Genomic DNA, 12,199 nt, shown 5'->3' on the forward strand with positions numbered 1-12,199 from the left:
CACGGGTATCGAAACCACGTATTTAACGTTATAAGCCTTTATACTTACCACTGAGCCACTAGGGGACTAACTTTAGAAAAAAAAAAAACGTGATTCAGCGTTAACACGAGCAACACTGGGGACTATCTTCGGACAAATCACGTGTTATCTCCTTGTTCACGTGACTACAAACCCTCGCCAAGTCGATAAGCTAAGAAATAGATAAGCAGGTAACTGCAATGCTCATAAAACTTCTTTGTGTGTGTACGTGGGGGTATGGGGATATTTAACAACTTCTAATATGTGGGGGTAGGGGGGATATTTAACAACTTCTAATATGTGGGAGTAGGGAGATATTTAACAACTTCTAAAGCAGTGCTTCTCAACCTTTTCCAATATCAATCACCCCTATAAGGTTTTTCAAAACAACTAAATAAAAATGTCATATTCTTTATTACGACTTAAATATACGTCACACTACAACTAGAAAGAATAACAATAACTAATGACCATTCACCCAGTTGATTAGCACTGTTCTAAAGACAGGCACGAGTTAATAAGAATGTCGTAAACCCCCCCTCACCCCGCATATGTTGTTGATAGAATGAATGAATAAGAATGTATTTAACTTCTTTGCTAGTTTTTACACCGTTAAGTTTAAATTTGGATTTTATGAATGAACGACACTTCTGGTTTATTTGAAGACTACGATGACAGTAAATATTTATACGAATACATACATGAACCTTACGTTAAACAATATGTATATATTCAACCTTCCACGATGTCCTCTAAACCAATGAGTGGTTCGTTCTTTCACCAACGAAGCGTAATTACGTAAACTGTTATTGGACGCTGTATATACAACCATAAAAGCGTAGCACTGGGGGGTCTATATGTGCATCATGATTTTATTGGGTGAAGTTAGCCATTTCACACAGAATATGTCAGTAATAATTAGTGAGATTAATTACAATATTAATGGTGTTTTTGTGTGTCCCTATCTTACTAGGAACCCTGTACCTAAGCATATTCATACATAAATAATTTAAAAATATGAGGGGGGCAGAACCCCATTGATAATTCTAGGGCTAAAACGAAATTTGGATTTTTTTATTTTTTTTTCAGAAGTGTTTAATGCATTTTATTTACAGCTGAATAATAGGCTACCTATTCGAACCCCGAATTTTGGCATTGTAATTCCATAAACTTACTACTGGCCTACTGAGGGACCGATGGGTTATTAAGTGCTGTACGTTTGGCAATTTATAGTAATAGTAAAGTTTCGTCTGTTTCTGGAACTGAGTCGCCAGCCAATGGTCATTTCTAAAGTCTTTATAACATTTAAAAACTATATATATACTTGTATCTTATTTTCTCGCCACAGGGGGGAACAGTTCGACTATTTTGCTCTTTTTATTTGTATTAAGGCATTTTTGCTCGTGTATCACACGTGCTTTATAATTAAATTCATTTCGGTGTCAATTAGAAAATTTTCCGAGTGTTTCAGTCCAAAGCCGCCAGTTAGTGTTAATTTTTATTGTTGATAATTGTTGATGAATTACAAAAAAAGATATTTATTAAATTATGTAGTAATAAAGGATATCTGTGCTCTGCCCACCACGGGTATCGAAACCCAGATTCTAGCGTTATAAGTCCGCAGACATACCGCTGTGCCACTGGTGAGCTAGTAATAAAAAAAATGTATTTGTTTTAAATATTGTTGTCTTTTTTTCATAAAAAGGAGAATTTCAACCCACAAAGAAAACAGTAAAGAAATAAATTTTTATTATATACAATAAATACAAAACTTGAAACATCATAAGTTGTATTATTATCAATAAAAAATTTCGTAACTTTCGTAGTAATGAAAATGATGCTCGTTAGTGGTTTATGCAATAATGTTATTAAGACATAGCAGGAGATTGTCATGACCCCCTTCTTCCTCGACAAATGATCTTAAAGTCAGTTTCAAAACACAGCATGATCTAAGTTTTTTTTCTAGCTGTCTTCCCTCTAGTCATTCACTGCTAAATTAGGGACGGCTAGCGTGAAATTCAAAACAAACCAAACCGCACATAAAAAATCTCAGTTTAAGAAAATTAACACTTCGTTATGTACAACTAAAGTAACATTCCGTTGTGTACAACTAAAGTAACATTCCGTTGTGTACAACTAATTTCATCATCATTGGAATTGCCGAGGAAGAAGATAATGTGGGAAAACAGAAATTTTTTATCGGATTATAAACAAAAAACGAACTGTTCCTTTTATTCTCAGACTGAGTATCTATAACAGTGAAAGTCAGAAATTATTTATTCTCAGATTACAAATACAAACAAAAAACGAACTGTTCCTTTACTTTCACTGTTATAGATACTCAGTCTGAGAATACAGAAATTTTATTCTCAGATTACAAATACAAACAAAAAACGAACTATTCCTTTACTTTCACTGTTATAGATACTCAGTCTGAGAATACAGAAATTATTTATTCTCAGATTACAAATACAAACAAAAAACGAACTATTCCTTTACTTTCACTGTTATAGATACTCAGTCTGAGAATGCATAATTTTTTTATAATTTTCAGATTGAAAATACAAACAAAAAACGAACTATTCCTTTACTTTCACTGTTATAGCTTCTCAGTCTGAGAATACATAATTTTTTTTTATTTTCAGATTGAAAATACAAACAAAAAACGAACTGTTCCTTTACTTTCACTGTTAAAATTATTTAGACTAAAAAATGGAAGAGTTAGAAACTAAAAAATATTTTCAACGAACACTAATTATTTCTACACACACACACACAAAATTAAAGAATAAAAAAATAATTCCCAGAATTCCCACAGTTACCTATGAAATATCTTTCAAAAAATCTCTAGGTTGGTTATCTTTTTGTGCATTTAAAATGAAAGGGCAGTTTGATTTTTTCTGTTTTTCTCCATGTTGTAGTTTCATTTTTTGTCGAGGGGAGGGAACTAAGAAGCAAGATGGGAGAATATTTAGATCATTAAATGGCTTGACTTGGTCTTCGATACGAATTGTAGTAGTATAAACAGTACATTGCTTACAATTATTATATTCATAACAACAAAGCCATGGGCATGATCTGGATTAACTTTCGGACTTCTTAAAATCATGTTATGCAAAACTGTTCCAAAGTTTGTTTGTTATTAAGCACAAAGCTACAGAAAGGACTATCTGTGCACTGCCCACCAGGGGTATCGAAACCCGGTTTCTTGCCACTGGGGGAGCGCTACTCAGGAGCTATTTGTGCATAACCGTACCTAATATGAAATTGATAGACTAAAGTGAACGCAGCTAGTCTACGGCACCCACCGCCAACACACTTCTGACACTCTTGTTTGATTGAATAATGGAATTTGACCTTCACTCTTATAACGCTCCCTCGGCTCCAGATTATGGAGCTCGTTTTTGCTACAACGGAAAACAAATTGTGAACCATCGGATTCAAAATTGGGCACGTTAAGCACTAGGCCACGCCCCGCCCCCGTTCGAAAGGACAAGAAGTGAACCAGTATTTGGATTGCTCCTGTTTTAACAAATAAACTCTTTAATAATGAGATTAGATTACCGTTCCATCAACAAACACGACCTTCTTTGAAACGTTTGTTGTAGAATTAAGTATATCAAAGTCAACCGATCATAGCGAGAAACGCACAAGAAATTGGTACAAAAACAGACGTATTTGTTGCTTGGAAAATTACAGACTCGAATAATTTATGTTTTGTCATGATTAGTTGTTTAAATCTAACAATATGTCCACCTGTGGGGATTAAAGATCTTATTACAAGATTATGTTTCGTTATAAACACAGAAATGTGTGATTTTCACAGCTGAATTCATTATGTTTTGTCAACGAAAGACAGTAATATTTTAATGTTGCTTCAGGTCTGTTTTTAACAGTACATTTACTGCCATTATCCTAATCCGAATGATAATGTAACAGGCTATGTCTATAACTATATCCTACCATGAAGGGCGTATGGCTGAAATAAAAAAACATCATTTGCAAAGTGTCTGGATTCGTCTCACGTGTCACGTGAAAGCTTGCTTACGTAATCAGGTCCTGCCAAGGTATTGAGACCAAGGTTGTTAATTATACATATCAATTTGGCCAATTATGTGTTTTTGTTTGTTTGTTTTGAATTTCGCGTAAAGCTACACGAGGGCTATCTGCGCTAGCCGTCCCTAATTTAGCAATGTAAGACTAGAGAGAAGGCAGCTAGTCATCACCACCCACCGCCAACTCTTGCGCTACTCTTTTACTAACGAATAATGGGATTGACCGTCACATTATAAAGCCCCACGGCTGAAAGGGCGATCAAGCTTGGTGTGACGAGGATTCGATCCCGCGACCCTCATACTGCGAGTCGAGCACCCTAACCACCTGGCCATGCCGGGGCCATTATGTGTTTTTATTTCAATCTGTATTATCCAATCAGAAATCATCAGACGTGGCAGACACAGAACCATAAGATCACGCTAACACCACTGTCGATATTTTAGGTGTTTAACTAGTAATGGAATTTTCAACCTAACGGCGCCTCCTGCATTCTTGAGACAAACGGCCAAGTGAGAGACCCCTAGAGTACAGGTATCCCTAACTTCGAACTAATTACCTGAAGAAAGGCGGACAGTCAGCAACACACTCTGCTTCAAGGGCTTTGTCCAGCCTTAACTGCGAAGAGTGTTTAGAGGCGTGTACTCTAGACCTTTCGATACGCAGTCCAGTACGTCAACCACTAAGCAACTTCCTGTCCTGCTTAATATATAACTGAAAATTTAAACATTTCTTTATAGGTAAAATATTTCGCATTTATATCTATTCTGGGCTATAACAGAGTCTAAATTGGCTAGATATGGCATTTCTGTATATTCTGGGCTATAACAGAGTCTAAATTGGCTTTAACTATTCACAATTTTACACTTTTAATACATTCTTATTTCAACTTATTATTTTGATCTCTGGAACACCTACGATTAAAGGGTCGTTCCCGCATTTTTCAGTGCTAAGTTCACGAAAAGAAATGATCCACTTCAGTGGCGTACAAGGCATATTATGGACCACAAGGTAAAATTCTAACATAGTACGCCCCCAATTTTATTTTATTTTTACTTTTATAGCTCGCACGAGATACAAGACGTATTCTAAATGGACGATATATTTTTTTTTAGCCAATATAAATCTACGTTTAGTGGTAAACTTCGAAAAATAAATAAATCGGGACACCTTGAATTGAGGTGAGCAGAAAGGAAAGCTTTTTTTTTTTAATTTTTACTTTACGGATTACACTAAACCCCTGTTATTACAAAACAACAACATCACTTCTAAAATATGGAATTAATATTGTTATTTCGACCTAAATTTTAATGTTTAATATGTTGATGTGCACTCGATATCTGAAACGTTCTCGCTGGTCGTAATAAAATGTGAGGCTTAACTTCACGGACCCCGTGACTATGTTGTCAATGTGTATACGTCACTGGTCCTTTTAAAACGACCGTTTTCGGTGCATCACAGTGACTTTGCGACTTCAGTTAAATCGACTACACTTTTCACAACTAGTAGACACTCATAATGAACTACATTCTTCACATCTGAGACAACTCGAGCCCCCCCCCCCCCCAAAAAAATATATTCAGTCTAAAGTCTGACATGTACAACAGTTTGCAAACGAACAGAACGAGGTTTTAGTTATGTTGATTAATTTAGGTCTCAGGTCACTAAAAGTTACAAGAAAAATGTTAAAACAAATTAACGTACGATATTTACAATATAATGACAACTAAATACTAACTGAGAACTGAAAAAGAATGGGGCAAAAGAACTGAATTTTAAATTTTAACAGACTATATTTCTATAAAATACATAACATTTAAAACTACGTTAATTATAAACGTACTTAACTCAGTTTATTTCAGAATTTCGTGCAAAAAAAAAAAAGCTACACCGAGGTTACGATCACTAATTTTAAACTGATAAACTAATCAATAGTTCCCACCGTCAACTCTTGGGCGAACAGTGGAATTTAACTGTCACTCTGATAATACATTCAAGGCCCCAAAGTGTGGAGCGCGTTTTAACGGCAACGTGGATTCATAGAGCGGGCACGCTAACCACTAGGCCACGCAAGGTCCTAATCGATTAGAAACAGATGCACGAAAAGGATGTGAAATGGAATAATTGAGCAAACCACTGAATTATAACCAGGAGCATCGTTTGTTTGCATTTATTAAAGGATTAATTAGGAACGTTTAGCTCAAGAACACCAGGGCCACAGTGTTAATCTGATTGATTCGCGATCAGAGACCATAAAATCGCGCTCCGCATTTGGGGACTTGGGTGTGTTATAAGGGAAACTTTCAAATCCCACTATTCGGTCAGAAAGCGGACACTTCAAAATTCTAGATGTCAAGCGCAGTTTGCCCTGAAATTCTGAAACAAACAAACCAACGTCATCCACATGAAAGACAGCGGTGCCCAATCATTTTACAGATTGACACTAGCGGTTTCTTTAACATTCAACTACTTTGGATTTCTACGCTTCTGAACATACATCAAATAAATCACTAAGCCCTATGTAAAAGTGACTTGAAATTGTACATTTGTAGATTGAACTTAAGAATTGAACAACTAAGAAACAGGCATTGTTTGTCACGAGCTACAAATAATAAAATATTTCTAAATACAGACGACCTTGTATGTTCTCTGACAATAACAAAATACAATGTAGAATATTAAAATGCAAAGGTTTGCACACTTTTGGAACAACGAAAATGGAAAGTAAATTGAGAGAAGGAAACACAATGGGCTATCTGTGCTCTGCTCAACACGGGTATCCAAACCCGGTTTCTAGCGTTGTAAGTCCGAAGACACGCCGCTGTACCACTGGGGGGCGGCGTCAATAGTTGTCTTGTTTGTTTGTTTGTAATTAAGCACAAAGCTACACAATGGGCTATCTGTGCTCTGCCCACCACGGGTATCGAAACCCGGATTCTAGCGTTGTAAGTCCGCAGACTTGCCGCTGTGCCGCGTCAGTAGTTAACTGCTGATTCATTATTGAACGTTATATATATATGCATATAAAGACAAACTTTAAATCAAATTCAGTTAAGATAAACCTTGCGAGAAACAGAGTTATAAAATAGTGATTTGAATAACACGATTGTGAAATTATGTGTACTTGTGCTGAGAACACGTTACGTATACTTGCAGGGCTACGGACATTACAGCCGTGACGAAGCAATTTTAACAAACAAGGCCTTTGATAACAGTCTTATATCTTATGCAGAATTATATTTTTTTGCACTAAAAGATGAGTTAACATTCTTCTTCGAAAAATTTAACGAGCGATGACGTTGGCATTAGGATTTAGTTTTAAGTAGCAATGAAAATGGCAACACAAGACAGATGGATTAAATTTCTCATTACGAAAGACTGAGGCCATGTGGTGCCATCTAATAGCTAATTTTAGTACTAGAATTGTCTGCACAGACAAATTGGGACAAAAAGGATTACTGCGAATAATTTCCTTTATTTAAAAAAAATATATGTATTATTTTGCCCCCTAGTGGCACAGCGGTATGTCTGCGGACTTACCACACTAGAATCCGGGTTTCGATACCCGTGGTGGGCGGAGCCCAGATAGCCCATTGTGTCGCTTTGTGCTTAATTACAAACAAAGAAACAATGCATTCTTTAATATTCATTAACATTTATAATTTATTACATGTTCATTCAGTTATTTCGTTTCAATTTTAAGTGGTAGATAATTAAGTCAAAAATAAAGACATTTCTGTAAATGTTATGATGTTCATACGTTTTGGAAAATGATCAATTTAAAAAGCATTAAGATAAAGAAAGAAAAAATGATACACGCGTTAAAGGTGAAAAACTAATTCACAGTTTGAGACATTTCAATAAATAAAAAGCGTGGAAGTTCGATGGGTGTTTAATTGAATAATGCAGTGCCTTTAATTTAATGACCAAATTAAATTTGAAATTAAAATAAATACGAAAAATAAACACTACTTCTTGTAATTGCTTCCGATTAATCAAGCCTTACGAATATATATATTAAGTTAGAATTTATTTAGTAAATGCCTGATATTAATGAGCAAATATCACAAACTACACGCGCTTTCTACAAGCTTTATCTCCACAAATCACTACAGACACTCATTTTTTTGTATACTTAAAAATTTTTTTTTCGATACGTTCTTATCAACGTGCGTTGCTAGGAAACGAAGCACTAATAACGGTGAACACTTTCTTGCACATTTTCTGTAGTAAAAAAAACAAAAAAAACGCATCAACAACCATCTCTGAGTTAGAAATTTGGATGCTTGATCCCACTCTCTAGTGAATAGTCATGATCGAATAAAATAAGACATGAATGAAAATAAAAGCTATATATTTATGTCAACAATAAACCAATCACATTAATCACTGTACAACCCTAAATATATATATATATATATCAAAATAGTTAGAAAACTAAAAACGTTAGAAAAATATATCATGTATTTCATCAACCACAGAACTAGAGGCACGCACGAAACAAAACCCAAACCTAATTAGTACGGCTCTGCTGTAAGAGGGTTTAGAAGAGAAATTATTACTTAAAGGTTTGATTGGTGAAATATAATTTTAGCTCTTTTTTTTTATTTAACAGGTGACGAATTAATAACGCCTTTAGGATCATCTACGTTCAGTACAAACCCCGTCTTTACAAGCTTGGCAGAGGTCGCTGTTGTGAGGGGTGCGAGGTTTCCCTTGTCGGCGGCTTCTGTGGATTGGTGGTTGATAAAAACCGTAGTAAACCTGCCCAATTCTGTTGTAAACATTGGCCAAAACCTGTGAATATATAGATATTTTCATAAGTAAGTGATTAAATTCTACTAATCAAAAAAGCACTTGAATGAGGAAAATTTTAGGTTTGAATATACGTTACGTTGACGTTTTGGTTTGTTTAATGTTGTTAAGCGTAGGGGGCTACACAATGGGGCTCTCTGTGCTGTGTCCACCCTAATTGTAGCATTACAAACCTTAAGATTTATCACTGAGAGCTACTTTTGGTGGGGTGGGAGGCTACTTTGGTTAAGCCGTAGACTTTACATGCAATTTTGTTTATGTGACTGCCTGCTGTCATGCGCAATATTGACCATGAAAAGTGGGCCTAAAAGCTTCCTAGCCTTTCTTTCATTTCAGGTACTTGGGTTTTGTTCAGTTGTACCTGCAAACTGAATGTAATGTTTATCTCCATATCTAAACGGGTTCTACTTCCTACTTCCGGTAAGACTATCTTTGCTCATTACGACAAAGCTAGGTTGATTTGTATCTTGAAAATCGGAGAATGTTCGATAGTTTGTTTGTTTTTGAATTTCGCGCAAAGCTACACGAGAGCCATCTGCACTAGCCGTCCCTAATTTAGCAGTGTAAGACTAGAGGGAAGGTAGCTAGTCATCACCACCCACCGCCAACTCTTGGACTACTCTTTTATCAACGAATAGTGGGATTGACCGTCACTTTATAACGTCCCCACGGCTGAAAGGGCGAGCATGTTTGGTGGGACGGGGATTCGAACCCGCGACCCTCAGATTGTGAGTCGAGTGCCCTAGCCGGAATTTTCGATAGACAGATAACTCGTTGTTACAAAGTGAAATTCTTCTACACCGTTTGCCAACTTGGAAGGATAACCAATATCAATTCTTAGTTTTATTCCCCGCTAGACACGTGTGTACATATTCAGATTTATACATGTAGGTCATGCGTAACCAATATATATACAATGACGTCAATAAATTTGAGTTTTAAACATATTTCTTTAAGTAAGTTGATAGCGCAAGAGCGAATTCTTTGTGTTAAAATAAAGCCAGCAGATGTCACCCAATTAACTTCACATTTCAAAACTGAAACTTAACCTTATAATCACCGATTTAAATTCTCTATAGCTCTGCACATCCAACCAAAGTAAATAGAAAACCAAGAGAAAATTCCAAATTGAAAAGTATCCCCATCAGGGTACATGTCCCATCAGGGTACATGCCCCATCAGGGTACACGTGGTCTTTTTGACGTATCCAACGTGACGACGCCCGAATGGCAACAAATTGTTTATTTGTTTTTTTTAATTTCGCGCAAAGCTACACGAGAGCTATCTGCGCTAGCCGTCTCTATAATTTAGCAGTGATAGATTAGAAAGTCAGTCAACATCACCCACCGCCAACTCTTGAGCTATTTTTTTTTGTTTACCAACGAATAGTGTGATTAGCTGTAACTGAATAACGCTCCTGCGGTTGAATGGGCGAGCATGTTCAGTGATGGGATTCGAACTCGCGACCCGCCCTAACCACCAGGACATGCCAGGCCCAGAAAGGAATTATTGTTCGTAAGGAAAATTTGTTAAGTTAGCTTACTAGTTTGCAGCTTTAAATAGTAATAATAATAATTCTTTAGGAAATGCCCCCCAGTGGCACAGCGGTATGTTTGCGGACTTACAACGCTAGAATCCTGGTTTCGATACCCGTGGTGGGCACAGCACAGATAGCCCATTGTGTAGCTTTATGCTTAACTACAAACAAACTAGTCATATACGCCCCCAGTGGCACAGCGCTATATCTGCGGACTTACTTCGCTAGAATCCGGGTTTCGATACCCGTGGTGGGCAGAGCACAGATAGTCCATTGTGTAGCTTTGTGCTTAGTTTACAAACAAACAAACAAATTTTAGGAAACTTCAGTACGCATATCATGTCATCGGTTCTAACCTTTTATTTTAATATATCTGTTTTGTTAAATTTTGATACAGCTAAAAAGACACGAGATAAGGGTTGACGAGTTCTTAGGATGAACTCGATGTGACACAGTTGGGAAAGTTGTAGAAATAGCTATTATTAAAAACTGACCTTTATGACCTCCTCTGGGTACCACATAGCGGGTTCGTAGCGCCCAAGCTTGCATCGGTCACACTGTTGGCCAAAAAGTTTAAAAAGTACGAAACCCTCGCCGACCATGAGGTTAAGAGTGAACCAAAAGGCCACTCTTCCCTTCATAGAAGTCCAGCCATGGCCACATTCCTAAATAAAAGGAAAAAAGAAACATTTTTATAGAAGTCCAGCCATGGCCACATTCCTAAATAAAAGGAAAAAAATAAACATTTTTTATAGAAGTCCAGCCATGGCCACATTCCTAAATAAAAGGAAAAAAGAAACATTTTTATAGAAGTCCAGCCATGGCCACATTCCTAAATAAATTGAAAAAAAATCATTTTGTAGAAGTCCAGCCATGGCCACATTCCTAAATAAAAGGAAAAAAAAAGAAGCGTTTTTTAGCTTAAAAATTCTTTGAAGGTTGAATTATTTTAAAATTACTGCGCAAAGCTAATTTTGAACCGATTGACTAGGATGAAAGACTGGTTAACACCACCCAACAACAACTCTTTGAGCTACTCTGATCGAATAGTGAGGTTTTAACGTTACTCTTATAACACATTCACGGCTCCAAAGTGTGGAACGCGTAGATGTTTGTAGATGCGAACCGCAAAACCCGCAGATCAGTAGTCCGGTTCGTTATCTACTAGACCATGCCTAGCCTCCTGCGAATTGGAAGAACTTGTCTTACAGTATAATGCTTCCTGGTGTGTAGTTATTTATTTCTGGTAATTATAATAATCAATGCTTTTTAACAAAATTAGTATACCTACAAAACATTCGGATTGACGACGGTGCTTTTTTAGCGCAAATCTACACTATGTCCACCGCGAGGAATCGAACCTCAGATTTTAGTCTTATGTTATAAAATAGAAGAAAAAGAAACGTATTTAGCTATTTCAAAAATTATTGCGGATTTCATGAAATATTCAATCAGTTTTGTTCTTACTTCGTTCACATATTTTTCAAAACAGCCCAGCCAAGCCCACGGTCCTGATTTGCAAAGTTAACCCAAACCGGTTCAAGACAGTCACAGAATTCACCATTTCTAAGTCCTGACTTTGTTCCAAAATTTTACAACGAAAATTACTTAATTGCTTCGACTTCTGACATACGCCAACCATAAATAAAATCATCAGTAATTTAAAGATGCCCCCCCCCCCAGTGGCAGAGCGGCGTGTCTGCGGACTTACAACGCTAGAATCCGGGTTTCGATACCCATGGTGGGCAGAGCACAGATAACCAACCCATCGTGTAG

The 12,199-nt window shown here is 36.6% G+C and overlaps 1 protein-coding gene across 1 annotated transcript in view; it reads right to left on the reverse strand.

The window, feature by feature from the left end:
• Nucleotides 1-8,408: 8,408 nt before the first annotated feature.
• The window catches only part of LOC106471602 (receptor-transporting protein 3-like), a 10,512-nt gene continuing 6,721 nt past the window's right edge, over nucleotides 8,409-12,199 (reverse strand). The window contains exons 2-3 of the mRNA XM_013932215.2: nucleotides 10,918-11,088; nucleotides 8,409-8,868 (exon numbers count right to left, since the gene is read on the reverse strand). Of these exons, the coding sequence (XP_013787669.1) occupies nucleotides 8,713-8,868; nucleotides 10,918-11,088 (327 nt within the window). The 3' untranslated portion in view covers nucleotides 8,409-8,712. The remainder of the gene's footprint in view (nucleotides 8,869-10,917; nucleotides 11,089-12,199) is intronic.

This window comes from Limulus polyphemus, unplaced genomic scaffold (assembly GCF_000517525.1).
Source record: "Limulus polyphemus unplaced genomic scaffold, Limulus_polyphemus-2.1.2 Scaffold4728, whole genome shotgun sequence".
Lineage (NCBI taxonomy): Eukaryota > Metazoa > Arthropoda > Merostomata > Xiphosura > Limulidae > Limulus > Limulus polyphemus.